Source organism: Schistocerca americana, chromosome 8 (assembly GCF_021461395.2).
Source record: "Schistocerca americana isolate TAMUIC-IGC-003095 chromosome 8, iqSchAmer2.1, whole genome shotgun sequence".
In the NCBI taxonomy this organism is placed as follows: domain Eukaryota; kingdom Metazoa; phylum Arthropoda; class Insecta; order Orthoptera; family Acrididae; genus Schistocerca; species Schistocerca americana.
This window is the reverse complement of record NC_060126.1, coordinates 488,916,489-488,928,940: the sequence shown is the minus strand read 5'-3', so window position 1 is coordinate 488,928,940 and position 12,452 is coordinate 488,916,489. Positions and strand designations below refer to the sequence as shown.

The 12,452-nt window shown below is 43.2% G+C and overlaps 1 protein-coding gene across 1 annotated transcript; it reads left to right on the top strand.

The window, feature by feature from the left end:
- Window positions 1-2,231: 2,231 nt before the first annotated feature.
- LOC124545127 (cuticle protein 9.5-like) lies at window positions 2,232-6,712 on the top strand. The gene is made up of 2 exons (XM_047123949.1): window positions 2,232-2,383; window positions 6,248-6,712. The coding sequence occupies exons 1-2, from the start codon at window positions 2,375-2,377 to the stop codon at window positions 6,569-6,571; spliced, it is 333 nt and encodes a 110-aa protein (XP_046979905.1). The 5' UTR covers window positions 2,232-2,374; the 3' UTR covers window positions 6,572-6,712.
- Window positions 6,713-12,452: the final 5,740 nt, after the last annotated feature.

Here is a 12,452-nt window from a genome sequence, read left to right as displayed (position 1 = left end):
GAACAGTTCTTGGGTATCCAACTGGGTAGCGTCGTAATTACTCCACAATATTTCGGCAGACGTACACGCTGCCATCTTCAGGTGGATCCTGACGAATACCCGAGAATTGTTCAAATTGAAAATACGTTGGAAAAACTTCAGATCGCATTGTAAAATTTGATTAAAAAGACTGTTTGAGAAGCTGATGTTTGTTGATCAACGATACTTGCTCCGTTCACCGCCAACGCTTGCTATCATGGTGTAATATGGTCTGAAGATGGTCACTTTTTGACCGAAACCGGTTGTTATTGTCATTATGTATTTTATTACGGTCAATACAGTTTCTAATTCAGTTTCACAATGTTGTTGTTGTGGCGTTCAGTCCTGAGTCTGGTTTGATGCAGCTCTCCATGCTACTCTATCCTGTGCAAGTTTCTTCATCTCCCAGTACCTACTACAGCCTACATCCTTCTGAATCTGCTTAGTGTGCTCATCTCTTGGTCTCCCTCTACGATTTTTACCCTCCACGCTACCCTCCAATACTAAATTGGTGATCCCTCGATGTCTCAGAACATGTCCTACCAACAGATACCTTCTTCTAGTCACGTTGTGCCACAAGCTCTTCTTTTCCCCAATTCTATTCAATACCTCCTCATTAGTTATGTGATCTACCCATCTAATCATCAGCATTCTTCTGTAGCACCACATTTCGAAAGCTTCTATTCTCTTCCTGTCTAAACTATTTATCGTCCATGTTTCACTTCCATACATGGCTACACTCCATACAAATACTCCCAGTAACGACTTCCTGACACTTAAATCTGTACTCGATGTTAACAAATTTCTCTTCTTCAGAAACGCTTTCCTTGCCATTGCCAGTCTACATTTTATATCCTCTCTACTTCGACCGTCATCAGTTATTTTGCTCCCCAAATAGCAAAACTCCTTTACTACTTTAAGTGTCTCATTTCCTAAACTAATTCCCTCAGCATCACCCGACTTAATTCGACTACATTCCATTATCCTCGTTTTGCTTTTGTTGATATTCATCTTATATCCTCCTTTCAAGACACTGTCCATTCCGTTCAACTGCTCTTCCAAGTCCTTTGCTGTCTCTGACTGAATTACAATGTCATTGGCGAACCTCAATGTTTTTATTTCTTCTGCATGGACTTTAATGGCTCTGAGCACTATGGGACTCAACTGCTGAGGTCATTAGTCCCCTAGAACTTAGAACTAGTTAAACCTAACTAACCTAAGGACATCACAAACATCCATGCCCGAGGCAGGATTCGAACCTGCGACCGTAGTGGTGTTGCGGTTCCAGACTGCAGCGCCTTTAACCGCACGCATGGACTTTAATACCTACTTCGATTTTTTCTTTTGTTTCCTTCACTGTTTGCCCAATATACAGATTGAATAACATCGGGGAGAGGCTACAACCCTGTGTCACTCCCTTCCCAACCGCTGCTTCCCTTTCATGCGCCTCGACTCTTATAACTGCCATCTGGTTTCCGTACAAATTGTAAATAGCCTTTCGCCCCCTGCCACCTTCAGAATTTGAAAGAGTGTATTCCTATCAACATTGTCAAAAGCTTTCTCTAAGTCTACAAATGCTAGAAACGTAGGTTTCCCTTTCCTTAATCTTTCTTCTAAGATAAGTCGTAGGGTCAGTATTGCCACACGTGTTCCGACCTTTCTACGGAATCCAAACTGATCTTCCCCGAGGTTGGCTTCTATCAGTTTTTCCATTCGTCTGTAAAGAATTCGGGTTAGTATTTTGCAGCTGTGACTTATTAAACTGACAGTTCGGTAATTTTCACATCTGTCAACACCTACTTTCTTTGGGATTGGTATCATAATGATACTCGGATTAAAAGAAGGAAAACCTGCTAAGTTCAAAGACGGTACACAGTTTGACACAACGAATAAAAATAATGTCTCCGTGATTTTAGAGAGTTTGGGAACTGGACAGATGTTGGGCCTGTCGCTGTCGCGACCGCGAAGTCGGGGACCAGTGGCCTGCGTGTGGCGCTGCGCGCTGTAACAAAGGACGGTCGCCGGTGCCTTCCAGAGTCGCGGTGCGTCGCCGGGGCGGCTGGCGGCCGGCAACAGCGAAGACGCTGACCTCGGCGGCGCACGCAGGACGGGCGCCGGCCTTGATCTTCACGCAGGAGCGAACGACCGCGGCGGCGCGGCGGTGTCTGCCGGCCACCGCCCCCTCCCCCATTCCCACCGGCCGGCGCCTGATTTATCTAAATATGTCGCCTCTCAGGCGTGGTCCGAGGGTTGCAGACCGCCTATAAAAGCCCAGGCGTCGTCTGCGAAAGGCACTTCTGCTCTCCAGCAGCTTACAGCGTAGCCACCAGCCGACGCCACCACACCGCCCAGCACCATGAACTCTGTAAGTACTCGACGCACCAGTACTTTCGTTACTGCTTAACCCGCTACACTTAGCAGGCCCACTTCCTTTATCGCGCTGGGGCGTGCCCAGAGCTGTGGACCACATCCAAGTCCAGCCTAGGCCCTTTACTTCTTGTAAATCGTATGCGCGTCTAACGATCTGAAACTATTCGCAATTTACACTGTCTGCTAACACAAAAACTTCTCTTTCGTCACTTACCCTATGCTTCGGAGTCTGCAGCTCGTGTTCTAATGGTTAACTGGTGCCTCTAGATCACGGAGTCCCTCGTTCGATTCCCGACAACATTGGAGACTTTCTCCATCCGCAAACTGTTTGTGTTGTCCTCATCATTTCATCATCATTAGGGAAAATAGCGAGACTGAATAGTGTAAGGACTGGGAATGTTCGGGCGCTGATAATCGCGTCTTTGAGCCCTCCACAAACCAAAGATCATCATTATGCTTCGGAAATAGATGAACCATAGGCTCACGACCACATCCAAGTCCAGCCTAGGCCCTTTACTTCTTGTAGGTCGTATGCGCGTCTAACGCTCAGATACTATTACGAATTTACACTATCTACTAACTCAAAAACCTCTCTTTCATCACTTACCCTATGCTTCGGAGTCCGCAGCTCGTGCTCTAGTGGTTAGCTTTGCTGCCTCTGGATTGCGGAGTCCCGGGCTCAATTCCCAGCTAGATCTGGGACTTTCTCCATCCGGAGACTGAGTGTTTGTGTTGTCCTCATCATTTCATCATCATTATGGAAAATGGCGAGACTGAATAGCGTAAGGATGGGAATTTATACGAGAGCTGATAATCGCGTCTTTGAGCGCTCCACAAACCAAAAATCATCATTATGCTTCGGAAATAGATGGACCATAACCTCACGACCCTTATATGTGGATATGATTTCACGGCCTCACCTGGGTCTACGAGAAGCTGTTTAACTAGCCTTGTAGCTGACATCACTAACCCGTGTTTGAGATTTTTTTTTAATCTAATCTACTAGCGTTCTGCTCTGAAAAAATTTTCCATAGTTATCTATCTGAACTAGGATTTCGCGCTATGCAGTTGTTTAACTAAACGGAGGAAAAGTCTGAAATGACATATTGAACACCACTCCGCCTAATGTTTCTTCGCCTCAATATGCACTCTAAAGACTGTCTGCCTTCTGAACTGTACTCAATCATAAATTATATGCGTTAGCCCTCGGTTAATGTACTAGCGTTCCGCTCTGAAAGAACTTTGCAGGGTTATCTAACTGAACTAGGACTTCGCGCTATGCAGTTGTTAGAAAGTAACTAAACGGAGGAAAAGTATGAAATGACAAACTGAGCACCACTCCGCCTAATGTTTCTTCGCCTCAGTATGCACTCTAAAGACTGTCTGCCTTCTGAACTGTAGTCAACCGTAAATTCTATACATCAGCCCTCGGTATAGACTTAAATGTTAACATATTGATAACGTTTGCTCTCGCCATCGGTAGATAAAATTAGCATTTCAGTAGATGCCCTTTCCCTGAAACCATGTCTACTGTTTTGCGCCTAGTAAGGTGACACGCCGCTAAGACTCTGGACTCGTACTCGTAAGGACGTCGGCTCAAATCCCAGTCCGACCACGCTCATTTAGGATCTCATTGATTTCCCTAACGTGAATGCTGGTATTGATCGTGTGAAATGGTGCTACCGATCACCTTCCCCATCATAGACCAATATGATTTTGGATTTCGTCTCTAAAGACCTCGACGTAGACGAGACTTTAACCCAAACCTTCTTTCCTTCACACATAGGAGTACCTGATCAAGTTCGCACTAGTCGATACTGCGTGCACGTGGTAGCACTTAACAGAGGGTTTGCGACAGCGTTGCTGCTGCCGTTCTAACCCGCTGTTCGAAAACAATGAAGCCGTCTGCAACCATTTTCGCCTAGTTACTGTAGTCGATTCTCCCTCTACCATTTTCATCACTTACTTCCCTCCTGTACCAAATTTACTATTCCTCACCATTACAGGACGTCTTACTACCCTATGCCTGCTGTACGCCAGGTACTGCGATAATGCATGTTTGGGCAACCTCACCAGCGTTTGGCTGAAATGATTTAGGGAAACTATGAAAAATTTTAATATTTACGGTGAGGCGGTGATTTGAACACCTTTTCTGCGTCTGTTGCTACAACAGTACGACTAACGTTGTCAAACACCTCTGCACATCACTGTCAAACGTGGTGTAGTGATCACTTAACTGCACAAAAATGCGATTCGCAAGGTCACTCGCGAGTACCTCGATATTCTACACATCATATCTGGCAGAAGGAAAAGACTAATGCAGTTCACAATATGCAGGTCACAACGAAATATAAAAATTAAACTGAAACTAGAGTGGGGTTAGAAAATAGTGAAGCAGATTCTGATGATATAAAAAAATCTGCCCGACAGAATTTTAAAACTTTAAAATTGGTAGTGTTAGATAGTATAGACGAAATTTTCCGAAATGAAACAATTTATTTTGCTATTTTCCTATAGTCATTTTGAACAAATTTTTAAATCAGTATAGTTCTTCAGATATGAGTGTAGTTTCGCTGCAAAAAGCAGTATGAAAAGTTTAGCGACTAGTCTGTTATCCATTTTCACACAAACTCCGACGGACTCGTCTCACACATTCTAAAACACAACACTCAGTCGAACCACAAAATCGAGAGTATTCCTGAAGAACCCAGTTAGGGATCCACCCAGGATAACTGATACCATTTGTATGTCTTGCTGTCAAGGCGTCGAGTGATCTTGGAACGTCCGCAGCTCGTGGTCGTGCGGTAGCGTTCTCGCTTCCCGTGCCCGGGTTCCCGGGTTCGATTCCCGGCGGGGTCAGGGATTTTCTCTGCCTCGTGATGACTGGGTGTTGTGTGATGTCTTTAGGTTAGTTAGGTTTAAGTAGTTCTAAGTTCTAGGGGACTGATGGCCATAGATGTTAACTCCCATAGTGCTCAGAGCCATTTTTTTGATCTTGGAACGCTGTCAGTAGTTCACCGTGATTGTACTGGGACTTATTGAAGCCGTAAACTGGGAAGTAATTCCAAGGTATCTAGTTCCGGATCGACCCACAGTATTCCTCACTACACCGAACACCCACCAAAAAGCTAGTACCGTTTGTTCAGTATTCACCAACACACTGGGGAGTAGTTATGTACAGTTCAGTTATGTACAGTCCAGTTGATCACTGTACATACTGGCACTATTGGGTCGCCAGTTGAGCAGCAAGCACAATTTTTGACAATTCACCATTTTTACGCTGGTACTTGGCTGAGCCATTAACTTTGGACTAATTATTAAGTATCCAAGTGGACAACTACCCACAGTTGTCAGGTGTACATACACTCCGCCGTTAAGGCACCTGTTGTACAACAAAAACGTTTTTCCAGATCTCCCTTTGGTCATATTATCAATTGGGTGAGACAATAAATTGGGTGAGCCATACAGTGGGTTAGTTGGGTTGGCTTGTTTGTGGGAAGAGACCAAACAGCGAGGTCGTCGGTCTCATCGGATTAGCGAAGGACGGGGAAGGAAGTCGGCCGTGCCCTTTCAAAGGAACCATCCCGGCATTTGGCTGGAGCGATTTAGGGGAATCACGGAAAATCTAAATCAGGATGGCCGGACGTGGGATTGGATCGTCGTCTCCTGAATGCGAGCCCAGTATGCTAACCGCTGCGCCACCTCGCTCGGTAGTGGGTTAATTGAGTAGACCATAGTTGAACAGCACATACGTTCTCCACTGTTCGCCATTATCTGTCTGGGAGTAGGTGTCAGTTGAGACTACCTGTCACCTCGCGCCGCTGGGCCCCCAGCTGATCGGCTGCCTCGCTGTCCACAGTTGGCCGTGATCGCCCTGGCCCTGGTCGCCGCCGCCGCCGCCACCAGCGTGCCCGCCAGCACCAGCCTGGTGCGCGACGCCGCCGTCGTGTCGCCCTACGTCGGCTCCTACGTGGCGCCGGTGGTGCCGTCCACAGTGGTCGCCAGCGGCGTCGTGCCCGCCGCCGGCGTCAAGACCGTCGACGGGAAGACCGTGCCCTACCCCTACACCTACCAGAGCGTCTACCCCGCCGGAGTCTACCCAGCCGGAGTCTACCCCGCCGGCATCTACGGCGCTGGCATCTACGGCGCCGGCTACCCCGCCATCGTCCCCCACGTCTACTAGACCCGGCTGCCGCACCCACGACTCCTTGACACTGCCCTCGAATCGATCACATTCCCTATCTGCCTAGCTGCGTGTGTGTCTCTCTGTATGTCTGTATAAAGTTAAAAAATCCGAATAAAGTGCCCGTGGTATTTTATTCAAGCTACTGTGTCCTTATTTTAATTTATGTATTTATCCCAACAAGATTACGACCATCAGGTCTTTATTTACATCAAACCAACAATTCCATGTAAGTATTTTGCATAATGATGACGTAACTTTGACAATGATATGGAGGTGATAGGACTATACTGACAAGGGAACCTCCCCATCACGCCCCCCTCAGATTTAGTTATAATTTGGCACAGGGGATAGTCCTTGAAAAACTGAACACAGATCAATCGAGAAAACAGGAAGAAGTTGTGTGGAACTATGAAAAAATAAGCAAAATATACAAACTGAGTAGTCCATGTGCAAGATAGGCAACATCAATGAGACGATTGAGCTCAGTAGCGCCGTGGTCCCGTGGTTAGCGTGAGCAGCTACGGAACGAGAGGTCCTTGGTTCAAATCCTCCCTCGAGCGAAAATTTTATTTTCGCAAAGTTATGATCTGTCCGTTCGTTCATTGACGTTTCTGTTGACTGTTACAAGTTTAGTGTCTGTGTTTTGCGACCGCACCGCAAAACCGTGCGATTAGTAGACAAAAGGACATGCCTCTCCAATGGGAATCGAAAACATTTGATCACAAGGTCATAGGTCAACCGATTCCTCCACAGGAAAACACGTCTGATATATTCTATACGACACTGGTAACGGCATGAGCGTCACATGACAGGAATATGTTGTCGACCCACCTAACTTGTACACTTGGCGACTGGGTTTTACCTTGCCCGATTTAGGTTTTCTTGTGGATGTGATAATCACTCCAAAAAAGTGATGATCACATAAGAGTGTGTCACTATACTGCAACAAATTAATGCAACAGTTTCACTGTCGCAGAGGTTTCCCTATGCTCTGTCAAAACATATGCTTTTAACGTTTTCTAATTTTTCCTTGTGTAGACCGTCAAATCCTCTATATGTCCAAGCAAATCTGAACATGTCCTGGAATTTTGGAGAACGAAGTTGATTATGTGTGAGTGCCTGAACCTTGATAACTGTCTGAAAATAAAAAAAAATTGTCGCTCGAAGGAAGGCTTGAACCAAGGACCTCTCGTTCCGCAACTGCTCACGATAACCACGGGACCACGGCGGTCCTGAGCTCAGACGTTTCCGTGATGTTGCCTATCTTGCGCATGAACTAGTCAGTTTGTATATTTTGCTTATTTTTTTCACAGTTCCACACAACCTCTTCCTGTTTTCTCGATTGGTCTGTATTCAGTTTTTCAAGGCCTATCCACTGTGCCAACTTATAACTAAATCTGAGGGGGGTTGTGATGGGGAGGTTCCCTTGTGACTAACCCCCCAGGGTAGCCGAGAGCTGTAACGCGCTACTTCTTGGTTTCGGGTAGGCGCGCTGGCCCCAGATCGAATCCGCCTGGCGGATGGACGACGACGGCCGGTGTTCCGGCCAGCCAGGATGTGGTTTTTATGTGGTTTTCCACATCCTCCTAGGTGAATACCGGGCTGATCCCCACGTCCCGCATCAGTTACACGACTCGCAGACATTTGAAACACATTCACACTATTTCATGATTTACACTAGACGCAGACATCTGGGGTACACTACCTCCATCCCAGGGCGGTATGAGGTGGCGGCAGGAAGGGAATCTGGTCACTCCTTAAAATTAACCTTGCCAATTCCGTACATAACCCTGCCAACCCTGCGCACAATGCGGAATAAAGGCGGTAGCAAAAGAAAGAAAAAAGAAGAGGACTGTACTGAGTAGTTGCAATATTTTCCATCATCGAGATCCACTATACCGTATAAATTCAACCTTGCAGTCACTTCTGAATAAGGTACAGTTACGAGTAAAAGGTGATGTACAGGAAAGTATTACTACATGCAAATCTCTTTAGTAGCATGATGGTATTATAATATACAACTTATTATAAAATATTTAAAAACATGCTTAATGCTATACCAAAACTCATATTAATAATGAGAATCGATGTTACATACACAGGATCGACGAAATATCCCAAAATTAAACATTTTCCTTTATTTGTCATGCGTGTATGCCACTCCCATTTTGAACAAATTTGAACAAATGTCAGTGGCATGCAAAGCATTATCGAACATTCTCTTGCACTGCGTTGAAGACAAACGACTGGTCGAATATCATGGCGGCTTCCGAAGGAGAAAATTATACGCAGAACGGAGTTTTAGCTTAACATGAACAATATGCCACAAAACTATAGCCAGTATTAGAGAATCTGGTGTTGAAGGAAAATTAGCACACGTACTTACTTACTTTACTTTGCCTCACTTTACATGTGGCAAGCGCCTTATCGGCCATCCGCCTGCTCTATGAGCCTCCTCCACTTCCGTCTGTCCAATGCGCTGTTTGTCCAGTTGCTGTTGCTGTTCATCCTAGTTGTGTCCTCCCGAATGTTATCCCGCCATCTGATTCTGGATCTCCAACTTCCTCTCGTTCCATCTATTGTTCTGCTGAATGCCATTCTAGGTAGTCTATTCTGTCATTCTTGCTATATGGTCTGCCCAATTCAACCTTCTCCTCTTGAGCACTTCGACGATGTTACGGTGTTTGTAGAGCCCTCTTAATTCTTCATTTCTTCTTATTCTCCATTCCACGTTATTTTTGTCGTACACAGGTCCAAAAATTTTCCTTAGTACTTCTATTTCTAATATTGTTTTTCTTCATCTTCCTTTCTAAATATTAATGTTTCACATTCATGTAACATCACAAGTATAATGGTCGATTGATATAAGCGGATTTTGAAGTTACTGCTAAGTGATGTACTTCTTAGAATTTTGATGAAACTAAAAAGTGTCTTGTTTGCTGTTGCTGAACAGGCATCTATTACTATATCTGTTCTGTTGTTATTACTAAAAAGACTTTCTAGGTACTTCAAGTGGTCAACAGTCTTGAAACTGAATCATCTACAGTCAGAGGTGCATCTTTTCTGGTTTTCTGACTATGGGCAGGTATTCTGCCTTTTCTTCATACACGGGTAATCCTGATTTTGCAGCAACTTTGTAGTAATTTTGCATCATTCTCAGTCATTCTGTTTTGGAACTACTTATTAGTGCTACAGCATCTGCATAGGCAAGTCTTGTAGTGTTCATATCCTGTAACTGGATCCCTTGTGGACTGGTTATAGAAAATTCTCCATCGACCTTCTCTAGGACAAGGTTAAATAAAATAGGAGCAATGGCATCCCCTTGTCTCAGTCCAGTGCACACCTTAAAATCTTCAGTTTCTCCTACCGGTGTCTTTATGAGACATGAAGTTTCGTCTATACACATTTTAACTAATCTGATTAATTTTAATGGTATTTTAAATTCCTTCATTATATTAAGGAGTGTCCGTCGGTGTATGCTATCATAAGCCTTTTTAAAATCTACTAATAATATGCGGACATCTACACTGAATTCCCACGCCTTCTCAGTTACTTGTCTTAGGGTGAATAAGTGATCTAATGTGGAGCTGTTTCTGCATAAACCGCATTGGTAGTCCCCAGTCAGTTCTTCTGTTATTGGAATCAGCCTGTGTAATAGGCAGCTCGATATGATTTTGTAGGTGACACCCAGTAAGGCAATTCCTCTGTAGTAATCACAAACAAGTGGATCATTCTTCTTAAATATGGGTCACACAATTGCAGTTTTCCAATCTGCAGGAATGGTTTCTGTCTTCAAAATTGTTTCTATTAACACCTATATTTCTAATTTCAGTTGTGGATCTCCGTTCTTTAGTAAGTCAGCATATATCTGGTCTTCCCCACAAGCCTTATTATTCTTTAATTTCTTTATTGTTTGCTGTATTTCATTTACTGATGGGGTAGCAACTGTAACAGCTGTATCAATTGTATCAAGTTCTTCAAATTTAAAGTAAGAGTGTGGGTCATTGCAGTTAAGAAGTTGTGAAAAGTATGTCTTTCATCTTTTTTGTATGTCACTTTTGTTGGTCAACTTTTTCCCATACTGATCCTTTATGAAGTGTTCCCTTTTACTGAATTTACTGAATGATTCTTTTTTATATTTTGATACATCTGCTTTGTCCTGTGATGTTGGAAATCATCCTCTGCTACTCTGATCAAATTGTTATAGTATTCCCTTTTCTCTTGTCTTAGGGTTCTTTGCGTTTCTTCATGGAGTTTATAGTATCTTTCCTTCAGTGTTATATTGTCCCTGTTTCTAATCGATGCATTCCTCGGCTTTCTTGTTTCCGTCACTTTTTCATGACACTTTGTGTTAAACCAAATTTTATTAGGTCGTTTTCTTTTACCTATGAATTTGGAAGCTGCTTCTTGAATATAGCTCTTCAGGTGCCTCCATTTGCTTTCGATATCCTGTGGTTCTGCATTGGTGCGCCTCGGTTTTGTTAGATTGTTCTCTATTTCTTTTGTAATTTCTTTTCTGTTTCTATTTACCTTCGTTTTGACTTTCAGTTTCATTTTCGATGTGATTAACGTGTGGTATGTGTCACAATCCGCTCCCCTAAAGGCTCCTACATCTTTAATACTGTTTTGGAATCTCTTCCGGATATCTACATGATCTATTTGATTTCACACATAACCTGTGAAAATCTAAGAAATACAATATATAAAATTAAGATTATGAGAGTAATGTCTCAGCCATTTTAAACACAAACGGGTGTTAGACAATACGAAAGCTTAAAAGATTGGCTGGTTAACTTAGCGTTAGAAAAAATTGTAAGAATCTGGGTATTTGCTCCAAAATTCTCAAAATTTAACCAACATTCACAGTGAGGAAAACAAATGGAATCAAGGTGAACTGTCTGGCTTTTGCAGATGATTTTGCAATACTTTTAGAAAATCTGACAGGAACAGTTGCTCAAATAAATCTTCTGGAGAACGTACAGAATACGACTGAAATCAAAATTTTAGTTGAAAAAAAAAACAAAATTTGAAACAAATATAAGAAATTGCACCAAAGTACAGAGACTCACAAATAGGCCAAATTCAACAAGCTAGTAAACTTAGGTACATTAAAAAAGTTATACAACAGAATGGACAAGAAAACTTTGCCGTGGATGTAAGAGTTATTACAGTGGAAAGGGTGGTTTTACAGAAAGTATCTACGACACGAAATGTACAGACTCGTTATAATTGAAGTTAAACTTTCAAACTGCTGTAGGAATAACACAACTGGTCAGAATGATGTCAAATTGCAAAGAAATATTATCGGAGAAGGGGAAAACGTATGGCAGAAGAAACATTAATAGTTACAAAATGTAGCAATAGATGGTAAGCATCATAATGTGATAGTGGTCGACTACAAGTGGCAAATGAATCGTAAGATGTACATTTGCCGTTAAACAAACTGTACTACTCAGTGTGTAAGGGTGTACAGGTGTGATACAGTTAGTTAGGTAAGCCCATCCACCACGTCAATGTCATATCATATTGGATGGAAAAAATCGGTTTTTTAATTGTACTGAGGCCAAGAACATGATTAAAAGCATCACTCACTTCGGGTTTTAACTGCTCTGAGTCCAAAAACCGCACAAAAAGCATCACTCACTTCGGTTTTTAACTGCCCTGAGGCCAAAAACCGCATAAAAAGCATTAGTCACATCGGTTTCTAATTGTCGTGAGGCCAAAATCCGCATAAAAGGCGTAAATCACAACGGTTTTTAATTGTCTTGAGCCCAAAAAACGTATAAAAAGCATCACTCAAAATGAAATCGGATTATTAATTTCAGTGTGACTGGAGCAAAACATGTTCAATATGCTGTCCACCGTTTTATGCAACAAG